The sequence below is a fragment of the Sturnus vulgaris genome, unplaced genomic scaffold (assembly GCF_052056855.1).
Source record: "Sturnus vulgaris isolate bStuVul1 unplaced genomic scaffold, bStuVul1.hap1 Scaffold_1875, whole genome shotgun sequence".
Classification (NCBI taxonomy): Eukaryota; Metazoa; Chordata; class Aves; order Passeriformes; family Sturnidae; genus Sturnus; species Sturnus vulgaris.
This window is the reverse complement of record NW_028276137.1, coordinates 1-20,127: the sequence shown is the minus strand read 5'-3', so window position 1 is coordinate 20,127 and position 20,127 is coordinate 1. Positions and strand designations below refer to the sequence as shown.

The following is a 20,127-nucleotide window of genomic DNA, read 5'->3' as shown; positions in this document are numbered from 1 at the left end:
AAAAACGACCCCAAAAATCGACCCCAAAACCACCCCAAAACCACCCCCCGAACCCCCCCAAAAAACCCCAAAATGTTCCCAAAAAATGACAACCAAAAACCACAAAAACGACCCCAAAAATTGACCCCAAAAAACCCCAAAATGACCCCAAAAACCACCCCCAGAACCCCCCCAAAAAAACCCAAAATGTTCCCAAAAAATGACAACCAAAAACCACAAAAACGACCCCAAAAATTGACCCCAAAAAACCCCAAAACCACCCCCAGAACCCCCCAAAAAAACCCCAAAAATGACCCTGAAAAAAAACCCCAAAACCACCCCAAAAAAAACCCTGAAACCCCAAAAAAACCCCAAAACGGTCCCAAAAAAATGACAACCAAAAAACCACAAAAACGACCCCAAAAATCGACCCCAAAAAAACCCCAAATCCACCCCAAAAATGACGGCGGGGAAACCCCAAAAACCGCCCGGGTTACCCCAAAAGTGACCCCGAATCAACCCCGAAATGTCCCCAAAATGTCCCCCAATGTCCCCCAGTGTCCCCAACCCCCCCAATGTCCCCAATCCCCCCAATCCCCCCAATGTCCCCAATGTCCCCAATGTCCCCAATGTCCCCCAATATCCCCCAATATCCCCCAATGTCCCCAATGTCCCCAATGTCCCCAATGTCCCCAATGTCCCCAATGTCCCCCAATATCCCCCAATATCCCCCAATGTCCCCAATGTCCCCAATGTCCCCAATGTCCCCAACCCCCCCAATGTCCCCAATGTCCCCAATCCCCCCAATGTCCCCAATGTCCCCAATGTCCCCAATGTCCCCAACCCCCCCAATGTCCCCAATGTCCCCAATCCCCCCAATGTCCCCAATGTCCCCAATGTCCCCCAATGTCCCCCAATATCCCCCAATGTCCCCAATGTCCCCAATGTCCCCCAATGTCCCCCAATGTCCCCTCTGTCCCCAATGTCCCCAATGTCCCCTGTGTGTCCCCTGTGTGTCCCCAATGTCCCCAATGTCCCCAATGTCCCCCAATGTCACCAATGTCCCCCAACCCCCCCAGTGTCCCCAGTGTCCCCAGTGTCCCCATGTCCCCGTGTCCCTCTGTCCATCTGTCCCTGTGTCCCCGTGTCCCCGTGTCTGTCCCCATGTCCCCCTGTCTGTCCCCGTGTCCCCGTGTCTGTCCCCGTGTCCGTCTGTCTGTCTGTCCCCATGGCTGTCCCCGTGTCCCCATGTCTGTCCCCGTGTCCCCCTGTCTGTCCCCATGTCCCCATGGCCCCATGGCTGTCCCCATGTCCCCCTGTCTGTCCCCATGTCCCCATGTCTGTCCCCGTGTCCCCGTGTCCCTCTGTCTGTCCCCGTGTCCCTCTGTCCATCCCGTGTCTCACCCGTCCGTCGCCGGTGATTGTCCCCACCACGCTCAGGGGACATCGCTCTCGCTCGCACAGCCGCCGCAGCAGCGCCAGCGCCTCGGGCCGCACCAGCAGCGCGTTGGACTCCTGGTACTCGGCCCCCCACAGCTCCAGCACGCTCACGGTGGGGTCACCCAGCTGGCAGCGAGGTCACCAAAGTGTCACCGGTGTCACCAAAGTGTCACCGGTGTCAGCAAAGTGACACCAGTGTCACCAAAGTGACACCGGGGCTACCGGTGACATCGCGGGATTGAAGGGAGTGGGGGAAGTTGGGGATTTGGGGACATTGGGGACATTGGGGACACGGGATGAGGGACACTCAGACCCCTCCCACAGCTCCAGGACATTCAGGGTGGGGTTCCCAATCTGTCACCGGTGTCACCAAAGTGTCACCGATGTCACCAAGGTGTCACCAATGTCAACAATGTCACCGGTGACATCGTGGGATTGAAGGGACTGGGGGAAGTTGGGGATTTGGGGACACTGGGGACAAGGGATGAGGGACACTCAGACCCCTTCCAGGGCTCCAGGACATTCAGGGAGAGGTCCTCAAACTGTCACCAATGTCACCAAAGTGTCACCGGTGTCACCAGAGCGTCACCGGTGTCAGCGAAGTGACACCGGGGCTACCGGTGACATCGTGGGATTGAAGGGATTGGGGGAAGTTGGGGGTTTGGGGACATTGAGGACACGGGATGAGGGGGGACAAGGGACACTCAGACCCCTCCCACAGCTCCAGGACATTCAGGTGGGGTTACCAATCTGTCACCAAGGTCACCAAAGTGTCACTGATGTCACCAAAGTGTCACCGGTGTCAGCGAAGTGACACCGGGGCTACCGGTGACATCGTGGGATTGAAGGGACTGGGGGAAGTTGGGGGTTTGGGGACATTGAGGACACGGGATGAGGGGGACAAGGGACACTCAGACCCCTCCCACAGCTCCAGGACATTCAGGGTAGAGTCCCCAAGGTGTCACCAAGGTCACCAAAGTGTCACCGGTGTCACCAAGGTGTCACCAATGTCACCGATGTCACTGGTGACATCAGGATTGAAGGGATTGGGGGAAATCAGGGATTTGGGGACATTGAGAACACGGGATGAGGGGGACAAGGGACAAACCGGTGTCACCAAAGTGTCACCGATGTCACCAAGGTGTCACCAATGTCACCGATGTCACCGGTGACATCGTGGGATTGAAGGGATTGGGGGAAATTGGGGATTTGGGGACATTGGGGACAGACGATGAGGGGGACAAGGGACACTCAGACCCCTCCCACAGCTCCAGCACACTCAGGGTGGGGTCCCCAAGGTGTCACCGGTGTCACCAAAGTGTCACCGATGTCACCAAGGTGTCACCAATGTCACCGATGTCACCGGTGACATCGCGGGATTGAAGGGATTGGGGGAAATCGGGGATTTGGGGACACTGGAGACATTTGGGATTTGGGGATTTGGGGACATTGGGGACACTGGGGACATCGGGGACATTGGGGATTTGGGGATTAGAGGATTTGGGGACACTGGGGACACGATTTGGGGACATTGGGGACATTGGGGACACTGACCTGGAGCGGCTGGCGTAGATGACGGCTCCGGCCGGCTCCGAGATTTCCTTCAGGACATTTCCTGGGGACATCATTGGGGACATTTGGGGACACTGGGCACCACGGAGCTGTCCCACTGTGTCCCCCAAAATCCCCCCAATGTCCCCAGTGTCCCCAGTGTCCCCAATGTCCCCAATCCCCCCAGTGTCCCCAATGTCCCCAGTGTCCCCAATCCCCCCAGTGTCCCAGTGTCCCCAATGTCCCCAATCCCCCCCAATGTCCCCAGTGTCCCCAATGTCCCCAGTGTCCCCAATGTCCCCAATCCCCCCAGTGTCCCCAATGTCCCCAATCCCCCCAGTGTCCCCAATGTCCCCAATGTCCCCAATCCCCCCCAGTGTCCCCAATGTCCCCAATCCCCCAGTGTCCCAGTGTCCCCCCAATGTCCCCCAATGTCCCCAATGTCCCCAATGTCCCCAATGTCCCCAGTGTCCCCAATGGTGTCCCCAATGTCCCCAATGTCCCCAATCCCCCCCAATGTCCCCCAGTGTCCCCAATGTCCCCAATCCCCCCCAGTGTCCCCCAATGTCCCCCCAGTGTCCCCAATGTCCCCAATGTCCCCAATGGTGTCCCAATGGTGTCCCCAGTGTCCCCAGTGTCCCCAATCCCCCCAATGTCCCCAATCCCCCCAGTGTCCCCAATGTCCCCAATGTCCCCAATGTCCTCAATCCCCCCAATGTCCCCCAATGTCCCCAGTCCCCCTCAGTGTCCCCAATCCCCCCAATGTCCCCAGTGTCCCCAATGGTGTCCCCAATGTCCCCAATGGTGTCCCCAGTGTCCCCCAGTGTCCCCAATGGTGTCCCCAATGTCCCCAGTGTCCCCAATGTCCCCAGTGTCCCCAATGTCCCCAATCCCCCAGTGTCCCCAATGGTGTCCCCAGTGTCCCCAGTGTCCCCAATGGTGTCCCCAGTGTCCCCAATGGTGTCCCCAATGGTGTCCCCAGTGTCCCCAGTGTCCCCAATGTCCCCAATGGTGTCCCCAGTGTCCCAATGGTGTCCCCAATGGTGTCCCCAGTGTCCCCAGTGTCCCCAATGTCCCCAGTGTCCCCAGTGTCCCCAATGTCCCCAATGGTGTCCCCAATGGTGTCCCCAGTGTCCCCAGTGTCCCCAGTCTCACCGTTGCCCCCGGCCCCCTGGTCGTGGATGGAGCTCACGGGGTTGTTGCCGCCGCTCTCGGCGCAGCCGCGCAGGACCCGGTTCAGCTTCTGCTCCATCTCGGGGTCCCCCTCTGCACGGCCCCCAAATCCCTCTCGGCCTCGTTGTCACCTTGAACCTGGGGACACACGGGGGTGACATCGAAATCCACCCAGAAAAAAAAAAAAAAAAAATTCTGGTTAAAAATTCGGGGGTCTAAGAGGGGGTGAGGGGAAATTTGTCCTGAATGGAAGGTGAAATCTGACAGAATTGGGGGAGTTGTGGGTGAAATGATTGAAAATCCACACGAATTCATCCAAATCCACACAAATTCATTCAAATCCATCCAAATCCACCCAAATTCACACAAAATCCACCCAAAATTCATCCAAAATCCATCCAAAACCCATCCAAATCCACCCAAATTCATCCAAATTCACACAAATTGATTCAAAATCCACACAAAATGCCCCAAAATCCATCCAAAGTTCATCCAAATCCACCCAAATTCATCCAAATTCATCCAAAATCCATCCAAATCCACCCAAATTCATCCAAAATCCTCCAAGTTCATCCAAAATCCATCCAAATCCACCCAAATTCCAACCAAATTCATCCAAAATCCACCCAAAATCATCCAAATTCCAACCAAATTCATCCAAATCCACCCAAATTGATCCAAATCCAACCCAAATTCATCCAAAATTCATCCAAAATCCACCCAAATTCATCCAATTCCAACCAAAATCCATCCAAATCCACCCAAAATCATCCAAAATCCACACAAATCCACCCAAATTCATTCAAAATCCACCCAAATTCATCCAAAATCCACCCAAATTCATGCAAATTCATCCAAAATCCCCAAATTCAAATCCAAAATCCCCCAAATTCATCCAAATCCACCCAAATTGATCCAAGTCCACACAAATTCATCCAAAATCCACCCAAAATGCCCCAAGTTCATCCAAAATCCATCCAAAGTTCATCCAAATCCACACAAATTCATTCAAAATCCACCCAAATTCCTGCAAATTCATCCAAATCCACCCAAATCCACCCAAATTCATCCAAAATCCATCCAAAATCCATCCAAATTCCATCCGAAGTCCCCCAAATTCATCCAAATTCCAACCAAATTCATCTAAATTCATCCAAAATCCACCCAAATCCACCCAAATTCCTGCAAATTCATTCAAATCCCACCCAAAATGCCCCAAAATCCACCCAAATCCACCCAAAATCCACCCAAATTGATCCAAATCGACACAAATTCATCCAAAATCCACCCAAAATGCCTCAAAATCCTTCCAAAATCCATCCAAATCCACCCAAAATGCCCCAAAATCCACCCAAATCCATCCAAATCCACCCAAATTCATCCAAAATCCTCCAAGTTCATCCAAAATCCATCCAAATCCACCCAAGTTCCAACCAAATTCATTCAAATTCATCCAAAATCCACCCAAAATGCACCCAAATTCATCCAAATCCACCCAAATTGATCCAAAATTCATCCAAAATCCCCCAAGTTCATCCAAAATCCACCCAAATTCCAACCAAATTCATTCAAATTCATGCAAATCCACCCAAAATCATCCAAATTCCAACCAAATTCATCCAAATCCACCCAAATTGATCCAAATCCACACAAATTCATCCAAAATCCACACAAAATGCCCCAAAATCCACCCAAAGTTCATCCAAATCCACCCAAATTCATCCAAATCCACCAAATTCATCCAATTTCCAACCAAATTCATGCAAATTCATTCAAAATCCACCCAAATTCACACAAAATCCGCCCAAATTCCTGCAAATTCATCCCAAATCCACCCAAATTCATCCAAAATGGCCCAAATTCACCCAAAATCCGCCCAAATTCCGGCAAAATCCACCCAAATTTACCCAAATTCCCCAAATTCCACCCAAATTCCCCAAAATTCCACCAAAACCCACCCAAATTCCACCAAAATGCCCCCAAATGCCCCAAAATCCTCCCGAATCCACCCAAAATCCAACCAAAATTCTTCAAGTTACACCCAAAATCCCCCAAATCCACCCAAATTCATCCAAATGCACCCAAATTCCCCCAAAAAATCCCCCAAAAATCCCCCCAAAAAATTCCAAAAAATCCCCCAAAAAATTTCCAAAAAATCCAAAAAAAATCCCCCAAAATCGCCAAAAAATTTCCAAAAAATCCCCCCAAAAATGCCAAAAAATCCATTAAAAAAACCCCAAAAATCCCCCCAAAATCCTAAAAAATCCCCAAAAAATTTCCAAAAAATCCCAAAAAAAATCCCTAAAAATCCCCAAAAACATCCCCCAAAAATCCCGCGAAAAATCCCTCAAAAATCCAAAAAATCCCCAAAAAATCCCCCAAAATCCCCCAAAAATTCCCAAAAAATCCCAAAAAATCCCCCAAAAATCCCCCAAAAATACAAAAAAAATCCCCCAAAAATCCCCCAAATTTTCCCAAAATTTTCCCAAATTTTCCCAAAATTCCCGAATTTTCCCTGACCTGGATGGAGGAGGCGGCCCCTCCCCCCACGCCGATCCTGTAGACGGGACCCCCCAAAAATCCCCCAAAAATCCCCAAAAAAATCCCAAAAAAATAAATTAAAAAAACTCCCTAAAAATTTCCAAAAAATCCCCAAAAAAATCCCCAAAAAAATCCCAAAAAATTTCCAAAAAATCCCTAAAAAAATCCCAAAAAATCCCCCAAAAAATCCCCCAAAAAATCCAAAAAAAATCCCAAAAATCCCAAAAATCCCAAAAAAATCCCAAAAAAATCCCCAAAAAAATCAAAAAAATCCCTAAAAAATCCCCCAAAAAATCCCCAAAAAATCCCCAAAAAATCACAAAAAATCACAAAAAATTGGAAAAAAATCCCCAAAAGTCCCCAAAAAATCCCCCAAAAATCCCCCAAAAATCCCCCAAAAATCCCCCAAAAAAATCCCAAAAAATCCCAAAAAAAATCCAAAAAAATCCAAAAAAAAATCCCAAAAAAATCCCCAAAAAATCCCAAAAAAATCCCCAAAAAATCCCAAAAAAATCCCAAAAAATCCCCAAAAATCCCCAAAAATCAAAAAAAAAATCCCCAAAAATCCCCAAAAAATCCCCAAAAAATCACAAAAAAATCACAAAAAATTGGAAAAAAATCCCCAAAAGTCCCCCAAAAAATCCCAAAAAAATCCCCAAAAAATTTCCAAAAAATCCCCCAAAAATCCCCCAAAAATCCCCAAAAATCCCAAAAAAATCCCCAAAAAATCCCAAAAAATCCCCCAAATTTTCCCAAATTTTCCCAAAATTCCGGAATTTTCCCTGACCTGGATGGAGGAGGCGGCCCCTCCCCCCACGCCGATCCTGTAGACGGGACCCCCCAAAAATCCCCCCAAAAATCCCAAAAAAAATCCCAAAAAATCCCCAAAAAATCCCCAAAAATCCCCAAAAAATCCCAAAAAAATCCCCCAAAAAATCCCTAAAAATCCCCCAAAAAATCCCCAAAAAATCCGAAAAAATAAAAAAAAAATCCAAAAAATCCCCCAAAAATAAATTAAAAAAATCCCCTAAAAATTCCCAAAAAATCCCCAAAAAAAATCCCCAAAAAATCCCAAAAAATTTCCAAAAAATCCCAAAAAATCCCCAAAAAGTCCCAAAAAAATCCCAAAAAAAATCCAAAAAAATCCCAAAAAAATCCCCAAAAATCCCCAAAAAATCCAAAAAAATCCCCCAAAAAATCCAAAAAAATCCCAAAAAAATCCCCAAATAATCCCCAAAAATCCGAAAAAAAATCCCCAAAAAATCCCCAAAAAATCCCCAAAAAAATCCAAAAAAATCCCCAAAAAATAAAGAAAAAAATCGTTAAAAAATCCCCAAAAAATCCCAAAAAATCCCAAAAAAATCCCCAAAAAATCCCCAAAAATCCCCAAATTTCCCCCAAATTATCCCAAATTTTCCCAAAATTCCCGAATTTTCCCTGACCTGGATGGAGGAGGCGGCCCCTCCCCCCACGCCGATCCTGTAGACGGGACCTCCCAAAAATCCCAAAAAAATCCAAAAAAACCCCCAAAAAAATCCCCAAAAAATCCCAAAAAATTTCCAAAAAATCCTAAAAAAATCCCAAAAAATCCCCAAAAAATCCCCAAAAAATCCCCAAAAAATCCAAAAAAATCCCCAAAAAATCCCTAAAAAATCCCAAAAAATCCCCAAAAAATCCCCCAAAAATAAATTTTAAAAATCCCTAAAAATTCCAAAAAAATCCCAAAAAAATCCCAAAAAAAATCCCAAAAAATTTCCAAAAAATCCCCAAAAAATCCCCAAAAAATCCCCAAAAAATCCCAAAAAAATTCCCCAAAAATCCCCAAAAATCCCCCAAAAATCCCGCGAAAAATCCCAAAAAAATCCCAAAAAATCCCAAATAATCCCCAAAAAATCCCCCAAAAATCCCCAAAAATCCCCAAAAAATCCCCAAAAATCCCAAAAAAATCCCCAAATTTTCCCAACATTCCCAAAATTCCGGAATGTTCCCTGACCTGGATGGAGGAGGCGGCCCCTCCCCCCACGCCGATCCTGTAGACGGGACCCCCCAATTTCACCACCAGCATCCCTGGGGGGAGGGGAGGGGTCACAAAGGGGAAATTTGGGGGAAATTTGGGGGATTTGGGGGAATTTTGGGGATTTTTGGGATATTTGGGGGGATTTTGGGGAAATTTGGGGATTTTTGGGAAAATTTGGGGGGGATTTTGGGGGAAATTTGGGAATTTTTGGGGAAAATTTGGGGGAATTTTGGGGGAATTTTGGCGAAATTTGGGGATTTTGGGGAAATTTTGGGGGATTTGGGGGAATTTTGGGGGAATTTGGGGATTTTGGGGGAAATTTGGGGATTTTTGGGAAAATTTGGGGGATTTGGGGGGGATTTGGGGGGGTTTTGGGGGCAATTTGGGGAATTTGAGGGGAATTTTTGGGGAGTTTTGGGGGATTTGGGGGAAAATTGGGGGGATTTTGGGAAAATTTGGGGGGATTTTGGGGAATTTTGGGGGAATTTTGGGGGAATTTTGGCGAAATTTGGGGATTTGGGGGAAATTTTGGGGGATTTGGGGGGATTTATGGAGGATTTAGGAGAAAATTTGGGGGAATTTTGGGAAAATTTTGGGGAAATTTTTGGGTATTTTTGGGGGGATTTTGGGGAATTTTGGGGAAATTTTGTGGGGAATTTTGGGATATTTTTGGGGTGATTTGGGGGGTTTTTGGGGGTGTTGGGGGAATTTTAGGGGGATTTTGGGGAAATTTTGGGGGGACTTAGGGGAAAATTTGGGGGAAATTTGGGATTTGGGAAAATGGAGGGATTTTGGGGGGAATTTTTGGGGAATTTTGGGGAGGTTTGGGGGAAAATTTGTGAAGATTTTTGTGAATTTTGGGGAATTTGGGGGAAATTTGGGAGATTTGGGGGAAATTTAGGGATTTTTGGGGAAATTTTGGGGGATTTGGGGGAAATTTTGGGGGATTTTGGGGAAATTTTGGGGGATTTTGGGGGGTTTTGGGGGGGGTTGGGGGAATTTTAGGGGTATTTTGGGGGAATTTTGGAGAATTTTGGGGGGATTTGGGGAAATTTTGGGGGGAATTTGGCAAATTTGGGGAATTTTGGGGAAATTTTGGGGATTTGGGGGAATTTTGGGGGGGATTTTGGGGGGAAAATTAGGGATTTGAGGGGAATTTTAGGGAATTTTGGGATATTTGGGAGAAATTTAGGGAGGATTTTGGGGGGAATTTGGGGGAATTTTGGAAGATTTTGGGGAAATTTTGGGATAAATTTGGGGGATTTTGGGGTAAATTTTGGGCCATTCCTGGGGATATTTTTGAGGTGATTTTGGCCCATTTTGGGACATTTTTTTAGGGACATTTTTGGGGTGATTTGGGACCATTTTTGGGGTGATTTTGGCCCATTTTGGGCCATTTTTTAGGGACATTTTTGGGGTGATTTTGGGGCCATTTTTGGGGTGATTTTGGCCCATTTTGGGCCATTTTTGGGAGACATTTTTGGGGTGATTTTAGGATATTTTTAGGGTATTTTTGGGGTGATTTGGGGCCATTTTGGGACATTTTTTGGGGATATTTTTGGGGCGATTTTAGGACATTTTTTAGGATATTTTTGGGTAAATTTGGGGTAAATTTGGGATCTTTTGGGGATATTTTTAAGCCATTTTTGGGGCCATTTTTGGGGTGATTTGGGGCCATTTTGGGACATTTTTGGGGGATATTTTTGGGGCTATTTTAGGATATTTTTAGGGTATTTTTGGGGTGATTTTGGGATATTTTTGGGGTGATTTTGGACATTTTTGGGGTGATTTTGGCCATTTTGGGCCATTTTTTAGGGATATTTTTGGGGTGATTTTGGCCCATTTTGGGACATTTTTGGGATATTTTTGGGGTGATTTGGGGACATTTTTGGGGTGATTTTGGCCATTTTGGGCCATTTTTGGGAGACATTTTTGGGGTGATTTTAGGATATTTTTAGGACATTTTTGGGGTGATTTTGGGACATTTTGGGACATTTTTGGGGATATTTCTGGGGTGATTTTGGGGCCATTTTTGGGTTAATTTTGGCCCATTTTGGGACATTTTTGGGAGACATTTTTGGGGTGATTTTAGGATATTTTTAGGGTATTTTTGGGCCATTTTGGGACATTTTTGGGCCATTTTTGGGGATATTTTTGGGGTGATTTTGGGACATTTTGGGACATTTTTGGGAGATATTTTTGGGGCTATTTTAGGACATTTTTGGGGATATTTTTGGGGTGATTTTGGGGCCATTTTTGGGTTAATTTTGGCCCATTTTGGGCCATTTTTGGGGGATATTTTTGGGGTTAATTTTGGCCCATTTTGGGCCATTTTTTGGGATACTTTTGGGGTGATTTTGGGCCATTTTGGGCCATTTTTGGGAGACATTTTTGGGGTGATTTTAGGATATTTTTAGGATATTTTGGGGGTGATTTTGGGATATTTTTGGGGTGATTTGGGGCCATTTTGGGACATTTTTGGGGGATATTTTTTGGATATTTTTCGGGCCATTTTTGGACATTTTTGGTTTGATTTTGGCCCATTTTGGGACATTTTTGGGGGATATTTTTGGGGTGATTTGGGGCCATTTTTGGGTTAATTTTGGCCCATTTTGGGACATTTTTGGGGATATTTTTGGGGCTATTTTGGGATATTTTTGGGGTGATTTTGGGATATTTTTGGGGTGATTCGGGGCCATTTTGGGACTTTTTGGGGGATATTTTTCGGGCTATTTTTAGGACATTTTTGGGGTGATTTTGGCCCATTTTGGGACATTTTTTGGGGATTTTTTGGGGAGATTTTGGGCCATTTTGGGCCACTTTTTGGGGATATTTTTGGGGTGATTTTGGGGCCATTTTTGGGTTAATTTTGGCCCATTTTGGGCCATTTTTTGGGGGGTTTCCTCACCTGGCTCCGGGCTCTCTTTCCTGACGTGCTCGTCCTCCAGGCCCCGATGCCCCCGCTGAACATGATGGGTTTGATCCATTCCCTGCGCTGCCCCCCGGGCAAAACCTGCCCAAAAGAGCGGGCAAAACCTGCCCCAATTAACGGTAATTAACGTTAATTAACAGGCAAAAAAATCCCCGTGAAAATCGCCCAAAAAAACCCAAAAAAAACCCGAGAAAAATCGCCCAAAATAGCCCCAAAAAAGCCAAAAAAATCTAAATTAATTCAAAATAATTGACCCAAATTAATCCCAAAATCCTGCCCCAATTAACGCTAATTAATGTTAATTAATGGGCACAAAAATCCCCGTAAAAATCGCCCAAAAAAACAGGGAAAAATCGCCCAAAATAACCCAAAAAAGCCAAAAAAATCCAAATTAATTCAAAACAATCGACCCAAATTAACCCAAAAATCCTGCCCCAATTAACGATAATTAACGTTAATTAACGGGCAAAAAAAATCCCCGTGAAAATCGCCCAAAAAAACCCAAAAAAATCCCGGGAAAAATCGCCCAAAATAGCCCAAAATCGCCCAAAATAACCCCCAAAAATAACAAAAAAATCTAAATTAATTAATCAAAGTTAACCCTATTTAGCACTAATTAATGAGCAAAAAAATTCCCATTAATTAACCCAAAATAACCCAAAAAACCCGATAAAAATAACCCAAAATAGCCCCAAAAAAGCCCAAAAAAATCCAAATTAATTCAAATTATTTAACCCAAATTAACCCCAAAATCCTGCCCCAATTAACGCTAATTAATGTTAATTAATGGGCACAAAAATCCCCTTGAAAATCGCCCAAAAAAACCCAAAAAAAACCCGGGAAAAATCGCCCAAAATAGCCCCAAATAACCCAAAAAAATCCAAATTAATTCAAATTATTTAACCCAAATTAACCCCAAATTCCTGCCCTAATTAACGCTAATTAATATTAATTAATGAGCAAAAAAATCCCCGTGAAAATCGCCCAAAAAAAACCAAAAAATTCCGATAAAAATAACCCAAAATAGCCCCAAAATAGCCCAAAATAACCCCAAAAAATAACCAAAAAATCCAAATTAATTAATCAAAATTAACCCTAATTAGCGCTAATTAATGGACAGAAAAATCCTCGTTAATTGACAGAAATTAACCCCAAAAATCCCGATTAAAATAACCCAAAAGAGCCCAAAATAATCCAAAAAAATCCAAATTAATTGGCTCAAATTAAATCTAAAATCCTGCCCTAATTAACGCTAATTAATATTAATTAATAGACACAAAATCCCATTAATTAACCCAATAAAGCCCAAAAATCCCATTAAAAATAAGCCAAAATAACCCAAAATAATCCAAATTAACCCCAAAATCCCGTTAAAAATAAATCTAATTACCCCGAATTAATTAACCCTAATTAACCCCAACATCCTGCCCTAATTAACTCTAATAAACCCTAATTAATTAATAACAATTGACCCAAAAAATCCCCATAAAAATAACCCAAAATAGCCCCAAAATAGCCCCAAAAAAATCCAAATTATTTCAAATTAATTGACCCAAATTAACCCCAAAATCCTGCCCTAATTAATGCTAATTAATGCTAATTAATAGGCAAAAAATCCCCGTGAAAATCGCCCAAAAAAACCCAAAAAAAACCCGGGAAAAATCGCCCAAAATAGCCCCAAAAAAGCCCAAAAAAATCCAAATTAATTCAAATTATTTAACCCAAATTAACCCCAAAATCCTGCCCTAATTAACGATAATTAACGTTAATTAACGGGCACAAAAATCCCCGTGAAAATCGCCCAAAAAAACCCCCAAAAAAACCCGGGGAAAAATCGCCCAAAATAGCCCCAAAATCGCCCAAAATAACCCCAAAAAATAACCAAAAAATCTAAATTAATTAATCAAAGTTAACCCTAATTAGCACTAATTAATGAGCAAAAAAATTCCCATTAATTAACCCAAAATAACCCAAAAAACCCGATAAAAATAACCCAAAATAACCCAAAATAACCCCCAAAAAATCCAAATTAATTCAAATTAATTGACCCAAATTAACCCCAAAATCCTGCCCTAATTAACGCTAATTAATATTAATTAATGAGCACAAAAATCCCCATTAATTAACCCAATAAAGCCCAAAAATCTCATTAAAAATAACCCAAAAAAATCCGAATTATTAAGAAAAAATTTAAATTAAATAATTCTAATTAACCCCAATTAACACTAATTAACGAGCATAAAAATCTCCCTTAATTAACCCAAAAAAGCCGATTTAAAAAATCAAATTAACCCTAATTAACCCGAATTAATTAATCCCTAATTAACAAAAAATAATTAAGCACAATTAACCCCAAAAATCTCCCAAAATCGTCCCAAAAAATCCAAAAAAATCCCCAAAAATCCCAAAATTGTCCCAAAAAAAAATCCCAAAAATTGTCCCAAAATTGTCCCAAAAAATCCCCAAAATTTTACCCCAAAAATTCCCAAAATGGCCCCAAAAATTCCCCCAAAAATCCCAAATTATCCCAAAATTTTTCCCCCAAAAAAATCACAAAATTCTCCCAAAAAATCCCAAAAATCTTCCCAAAATTTTCCCCCAAAATCCCAAATTTTCCACAAAAAAATCCCAAAAATCCCCAAATTACCCCAAAATTGTCCCCAAAAATCCCAAAATTGTCCCCAAAAAAATCCCAAAATTGTCCCCAAAAATTCCCCAAAAAATCCAAAAATTGTCCCAAAATTGTCCCCAAAAATCCCAAAAATGATCCCAAAAAATCCCAAAATCGTCCCCAAATGTCCCAAAATTGTCCCAAAATGTCCCCAAAAAATCCCAGAAATCCCAAAATTTTCCCCAAAAAATCCCAAAATTGTCCCAAAATTGTCCCCAAATGTCCCAAAATCGTCCCAAAAAATCCCAAAAATGACCCCAAAAATCCCCAAATTTTGCCCGAAACGCCCCCAAATTGTCCCCAAATTGTCCCCAAATTGTCCCCAAATGTCCCCAAATGTCCCCAAAAATCCCAAAAAATTGTCCCCAAATGTCCCCAAATTGTCCCCAAATGTCCCCAAATGTCCCCAAATGTCCCCAAATTGTCCCCAAACCTCCCCAAAATCATCCCAAAAAATCCCAAATTTGTCCCAAATGTCCCAAAAATGATCCCAAATGTCCCCAAATGTCCCCAAATTGTCCCCAAATGTCCCAAAACCTCCCCAAAATGACCCAAAAGTCCCTAAAATGTCCCAAAATCGTCCCAAAAAATCCCAAAAATGACCCCAAAAATCCCCAAATTTTGCCCGGAACGCCCCCAAATTGTCCCCAAATTGTCCCCAAAATGTCCCCAAATGGTCCCCAAATGTCCCCAAATGGTCCCCAAATTTTGCCCAAAATGTCCCCAAATGTCCCCAAGTGTCCCCAAATGTCCCAAAATCGTCCCAAAAAATCCAAAAACGACCCCAAAAATCCCCAAATTTTGCCCGAAACGCCCCCAAATTGTCCCCAAATTGTCCCCAAATTGTCCCCAAACCTCCCCAAAATCATCCCAAAAAATCCCAAATTTGTCCCCAAATGTCCCAAAAATGACCCCAAAAATCCCCAAATTTTGCCCAAAATGTCCCAAAATTGTCCCCAAATGTCCCCAAATTGTCCCCAAATTGTCCCCAAGTGTCCCAAAACCTCCCCAGAATGTCCCAAAATTGTCCCCAAATTGTCCCCAAATGTCCCCAAATTGTCCCCAAATGTCCCCAAATCACCCCAAAAAATCCCAAAAATGACCCCAAAAATCCCCAAATTTTGCCCAAAATGATCCCAAAATTGTCCCCAAATGTCCCCAAATGTCCCCAAATGTCCCCAAATTGTCCCCAAACCTCCCAAAATCGTCCCCAAATGTCCCAAAATCGTCCCAAAATCACCCCAAAAAATCCCAAAAATGACCCCAAAAATCCCCGAATTTTGCCCGAAATGTCCCAAAATTGTCCCCAAATTGTCCCCAAATGTCCTCAAACGTCCCCAAATGTCCCCAAATGTCCCCAAATTGTCCCCAAGTGTCCCCAAATTGTCCCCAAATGTCCCAAAACCTCCCCAAAATGACCCAAAATTGTCCCCAAATGTCCCAAAATCGCCCCAAAAAATCCCAAAAATGACCCCAAAAATCCCCAAATTTTCCCCGAAACGCCCCCAAATTGTCCCCAAATTGTCCCCAAATGTCCCCAAATTGTCCCCAAATGTCCCCAAATTGTCCCCAGGTGCCACCTGCCAGCAGGGGCTCCCCGAATTTGTTGCCGTAGTCGCTGGCGCCGTCGCTGGCCCCGATGGCGACCTCGAGGGGGCGCGCAAAGGATTCTGGGTAAGGGGCCGAGGGATCCTCCCAGGGCTGCACAAAACCTAAAAAACAAAAATTGATTTTAAAAAAAACCCTAAAAAATGGGATCGGGGACCCCAAAAACGGGATCGGGGACCCCGAAAATGGGATCGGGGACCCCGAAAATGGGGGGGTGGGGGGATTTTTGGGGGTTTTTTGGGGATTTTTGGGGGATTTTTTGGGGATTTTTTGACGATTTTTTTTTCTTTTTTGGGGATTTTTTTTGATTTTTGGGGGATTTTTTGGGGATTTTTTGAGGGATTTTTTGGGATTTTTTGGGGATTTTTTGGGGATTTTTTTGTTTTTTTGGGGAATTTTTGGGGTTTTCTTGGAGATTTTTCTGGGATTTTTGGGGGTTTTTTGGGGATTTTTTTAGGGATTTTTTGGGGATTTTTTGGGGATTTTTGGGGGATTTTTTGGGGGATTTTTTGGGGATTTTTGGGGATTTTTTTGGGATTTTTTGGGATTTTTGGGGGATTTTGGGGGATTTTTGGGGGATTTTTGGGGATTTTTTGGGGATTTTTGGGGGATTTTTTTAGGATTTTTTGGGGATTTTTGGGGATTTTGGGGGGATTTTTTGGGGATTTTTTTGGGATTTTTGGGGATTTTTTGGGGATTTTTGGGGGATTTTTGGGGATATTTTGGGAATATTTTAGGATATTTTTGGGGCTATTTTTGGGGTGATTTTTGGATATTTTGGGGCTGTTCCAGGCTATTTTTGGTGCTATTTTTGGGGCTATTCCAGGATATTTTTGGGAATATTTTGGGTCTATTTTGGGGCTATTTCAGGGTGATTTTTGGGTCTGTTTCAGGATATTTTTGGGAATATTTTTGGGGCTATTTTGGGTCTAGTCCAGGATATTTTTGGGTCTATTTTGGGGCTATTTCAGGGTGATTTTGGGGAATATTTTGGGTCTATTTTGGGGCGCTTTTTTTGATATTTTGGGGCTATTTTTGGGAATATTTTGGGGCTATTTCAGGCTATTTTTTGGATATTTTGGGTCTATTTTGGGGCTATTTTTGGGAATATTTTGGGTCTATTCCAGGCTATTTCAGGGTGATTTTTGGGGCTATTTTAAGATATTTTTGGGGCTATTTTAGGGCTATTTTGGGAATATTTTTGGGGCTATTTTGGGGCTATTTCAGGCTATTTTTGGAATACTTTGGGTCTGTTCCAGGCTATTTTTGGGAATATTTTGGGGCTATTTCAGGGTGATTTTTGGGGCTATTTCAGGGTGATTTTTGGGGCTATTTTTGGGAATATTTTGGGTCTATTTCAGGGTATTTTTGGGAATATTTTGGGGTTATTTTTGGGAATACTTTGGGGCTATTTTAGGATATTTTTGGGGCTATTTTAGGATATTTTTGGGGCTATTTTTGGGGCTATTTTAGGATATTTTTGGGAATATTTTGGGTCTGTTCCAGGCTATTTCAGGGCTATTTTTGGGGTCTATTTCAGGGTGATTTTTGGGGCTATTTTGGGGCTATTTCAGGGTGATTTTTGGGTCTGTTTCAGGCTATTTCAGAGTGATTTTTGGGGCTATTTCAGGATATTTCAGGGTGATTTTTGGGTCTATTTTGGGGCTATTTCAGGGTGATTTTGGGGACTATTTTGGGTCTATTTTGGGGCTATTCCAGGATATTTTTGGGGCTATTTTTGGGAATATTTTGGGAATATTTTGGGGCTATTTCAGGATATTTTTGGGAATATTTTGGGTCTATTTTAGGATATTTTTGGGAATATTTTGGGGCTATTTTTGGGAATATTTTGGGGCTATTCCAGGCTATTTCAGGGTGATTTTTGGGGCTATTTTAAGATATTTTTGGGGCTATTTTAGGGCTATTTTTGGGAATATTTTTGGGGCTATTTTGGGGCTATTTCAGGATATTTTTGGGAATACTTTGGGTCTATTTTGGGGCTATTTCAGGGTGATTTTGGGGAATATTTTGGGTCTATTTTGGGGCTATTCCAGGATATTTTTGGGAATATTTTGGGTTTATTTTAGGATATTTTTGGGAATATTTTGGGTCTATTTTAGGATATTTTTGGGAATATTTTGGGTCTATTTTAGGATATTTTTGGGAATATTTTGGGGCTATTTTAGGATATTTTTGGGGCTATTTTGGGGCTATTTTAGGATATTTTGGGGCTATTTGGGGGCTATTTTTGGGAATATTTTGGGATATTTTAGGATATTTTTGGGAATATTTTGGGGCTATTTTAGGATATTTTTGGGAATATTTTGGGTCTATTTTAGGATATTTTTGGGAATATTTTGGGGCTATTTTAGGATATTTTGGGGCTATTTGGGGGCTATTTTTGGGAATATTTTGGGATATTTTAGGATATTTTTTGGGCTATTTTGGGGCTATTTTTGGGAATATTTTGGGTCTATTTTGGGCTATTCCAGGATATTTTTGGGGCTATTTTGGGTCTGTTTCAGGCTATTTTTGGGAATATTTTGGGTCTGTTTCAGGCTATTTTTGGGAATATTTTGGGTCTATTCCAGGATATTTTTGGGAATATTTTGGGTCTGTTCCAGGCTATTTCAGGGTGATTTTTGGGTCTATTCCAGGATATTTTTGGGGCTATTTTAGGGCTATTTTGGGAATATTTTTGGGTCTATTTTGGGTCTATTCCAGGATATTTTTGGGAATACTTTGGGTCTATTTTGGGTCTATTCCAGGCTATTTTTGGGAATATTTTGGGTCTATTTTGGGGCTATTCCAGGATATTTTTGGGGCTATTTTTGGGACTATTTTGGGTCTGTTTCAGGCTATTTTTGGGTCTATTTTGGGGCTATTCCAGGATATTTTTGGGGCTATTTTTGGGAATATTTTGGGTCTGTTCCAGGCTATTTCAGGGTGATTTTTGGGTCTATTCCAGGATATTTTTGGGAATACTTTGGGTCTATTCCAGGATATTTTTGGAATACTTTGGGTCTATTCCAGGATATTTTTGGGAATACTTTGGGTCTATTCCAGGATATTTTTGGAATACTTTGGGTCTATTTTGGGGCTATTCCAGGATATTTTTGGGGCTATTTCAGGATATTTCAAGGTGATTTTTGGGGCTATTTTGGGCTATTTCAGGGTGATTTTTGGGGCTGTTTCAGGATATTTTTGGGAATATTTGGGGTCTATTTTAGGATATTTTTGGGGATATTTTGGGGCTATTTCAGGATATTTTTGCGAATATTTTGGGTCTATTTTAGGATATTTTTGGGGATATTTTGGGGCTATTTCAGGATATTTTTGCGAATATTTTGGGTCTATTTTGGGGCTATTCCAGGATACTTTTGGGAATACTTTGGGTCTATTTTGGGTCTATTCCAGGATATTTTGGGGAATATTTTGGGGCTATTCCAGGCTATTTTTGGGAATATTTTGGGTCTATTTTGGGGCTATTCCAGGATATTTTGGGGGCTATTTTTGGGAATATTTTGGGTCTATTTTAGGATATTTTTGGGAATATTTTGGGGCTATTTCAGGATATTTTGGGGAATATTTTGGGGCTATTTCAGGCTATTTCAGGGTGATTTTTGGGGCTATTTCAGGGTGATTTTTGAGGCTATTTCAGGCTATTTTTGGCAATATTTTGGGTCTATTCCAGGCTATTTCAGGGTGATTTTTGGGGGCTATTTTAGGATATTTTTGGTAATATTTTGGGTCTATTTTAGGATATTTTTTGGGCTATTTTGGGGCTATTTTTGGGAATATTTTGGGTCTATTTTGGGGCTATTCCAGGATATTTTTGGGGCTATTTCAGGACATTTTTGGGGCTATTTCAGGATATTTTTGGGGCTATTTCAGGATATTTCAGGGTGATTTTTGGGGCTATTTTGGGGCTATTCCAGGATATTTTTGGGGCTATTTTTGGGACTATTTTGGGTCTGTTTCAGGATATTTTTGGGAATATTTTGGGGCTATTTTTGGGAATATTTTGGGGCTATTCCAGGATATTTTTGGGGCTATTTCAGGCTCTTCCAGGGTGGTTTTGGGGCCGTTCCTCACCCGGGATCAGCAGGTTGCCGAAGCAGTAGCCGGCCGTGCCCGCGATGACGTGAGCGCCCCGGCCCGTGCTCTGAACGTCCCGAATGCGACCCCCGGTGCCCGTGGTGGCCCCAGAGAACA

General features: G+C 42.9%; 1 protein-coding gene across 1 annotated transcript in view; it reads right to left on the bottom strand.

Moving 5' to 3' along the window:
- The window catches only part of LOC148218367 (phosphoribosylformylglycinamidine synthase-like), a gene marked incomplete at both ends in the record, with an annotated part of 36,733 nt that extends 16,611 nt beyond the window's left edge, over window positions 1-20,122 (bottom strand). Inside the window, 9 exon segments of the mRNA XM_088157841.1 lie at window positions 1,384-1,545; window positions 2,970-3,034; window positions 4,126-4,236; window positions 4,239-4,281; window positions 8,678-8,751; window positions 11,610-11,651; window positions 11,654-11,737; window positions 15,885-16,016; window positions 20,008-20,122. Coding sequence (XP_088013967.1) covers window positions 1,384-1,545; window positions 2,970-3,034; window positions 4,126-4,236; window positions 4,239-4,281; window positions 8,678-8,751; window positions 11,610-11,651; window positions 11,654-11,737; window positions 15,885-16,016; window positions 20,008-20,122 — 828 coding nt within the window.
- Between the last annotated feature and the right edge of the window lie 5 nt (window positions 20,123-20,127).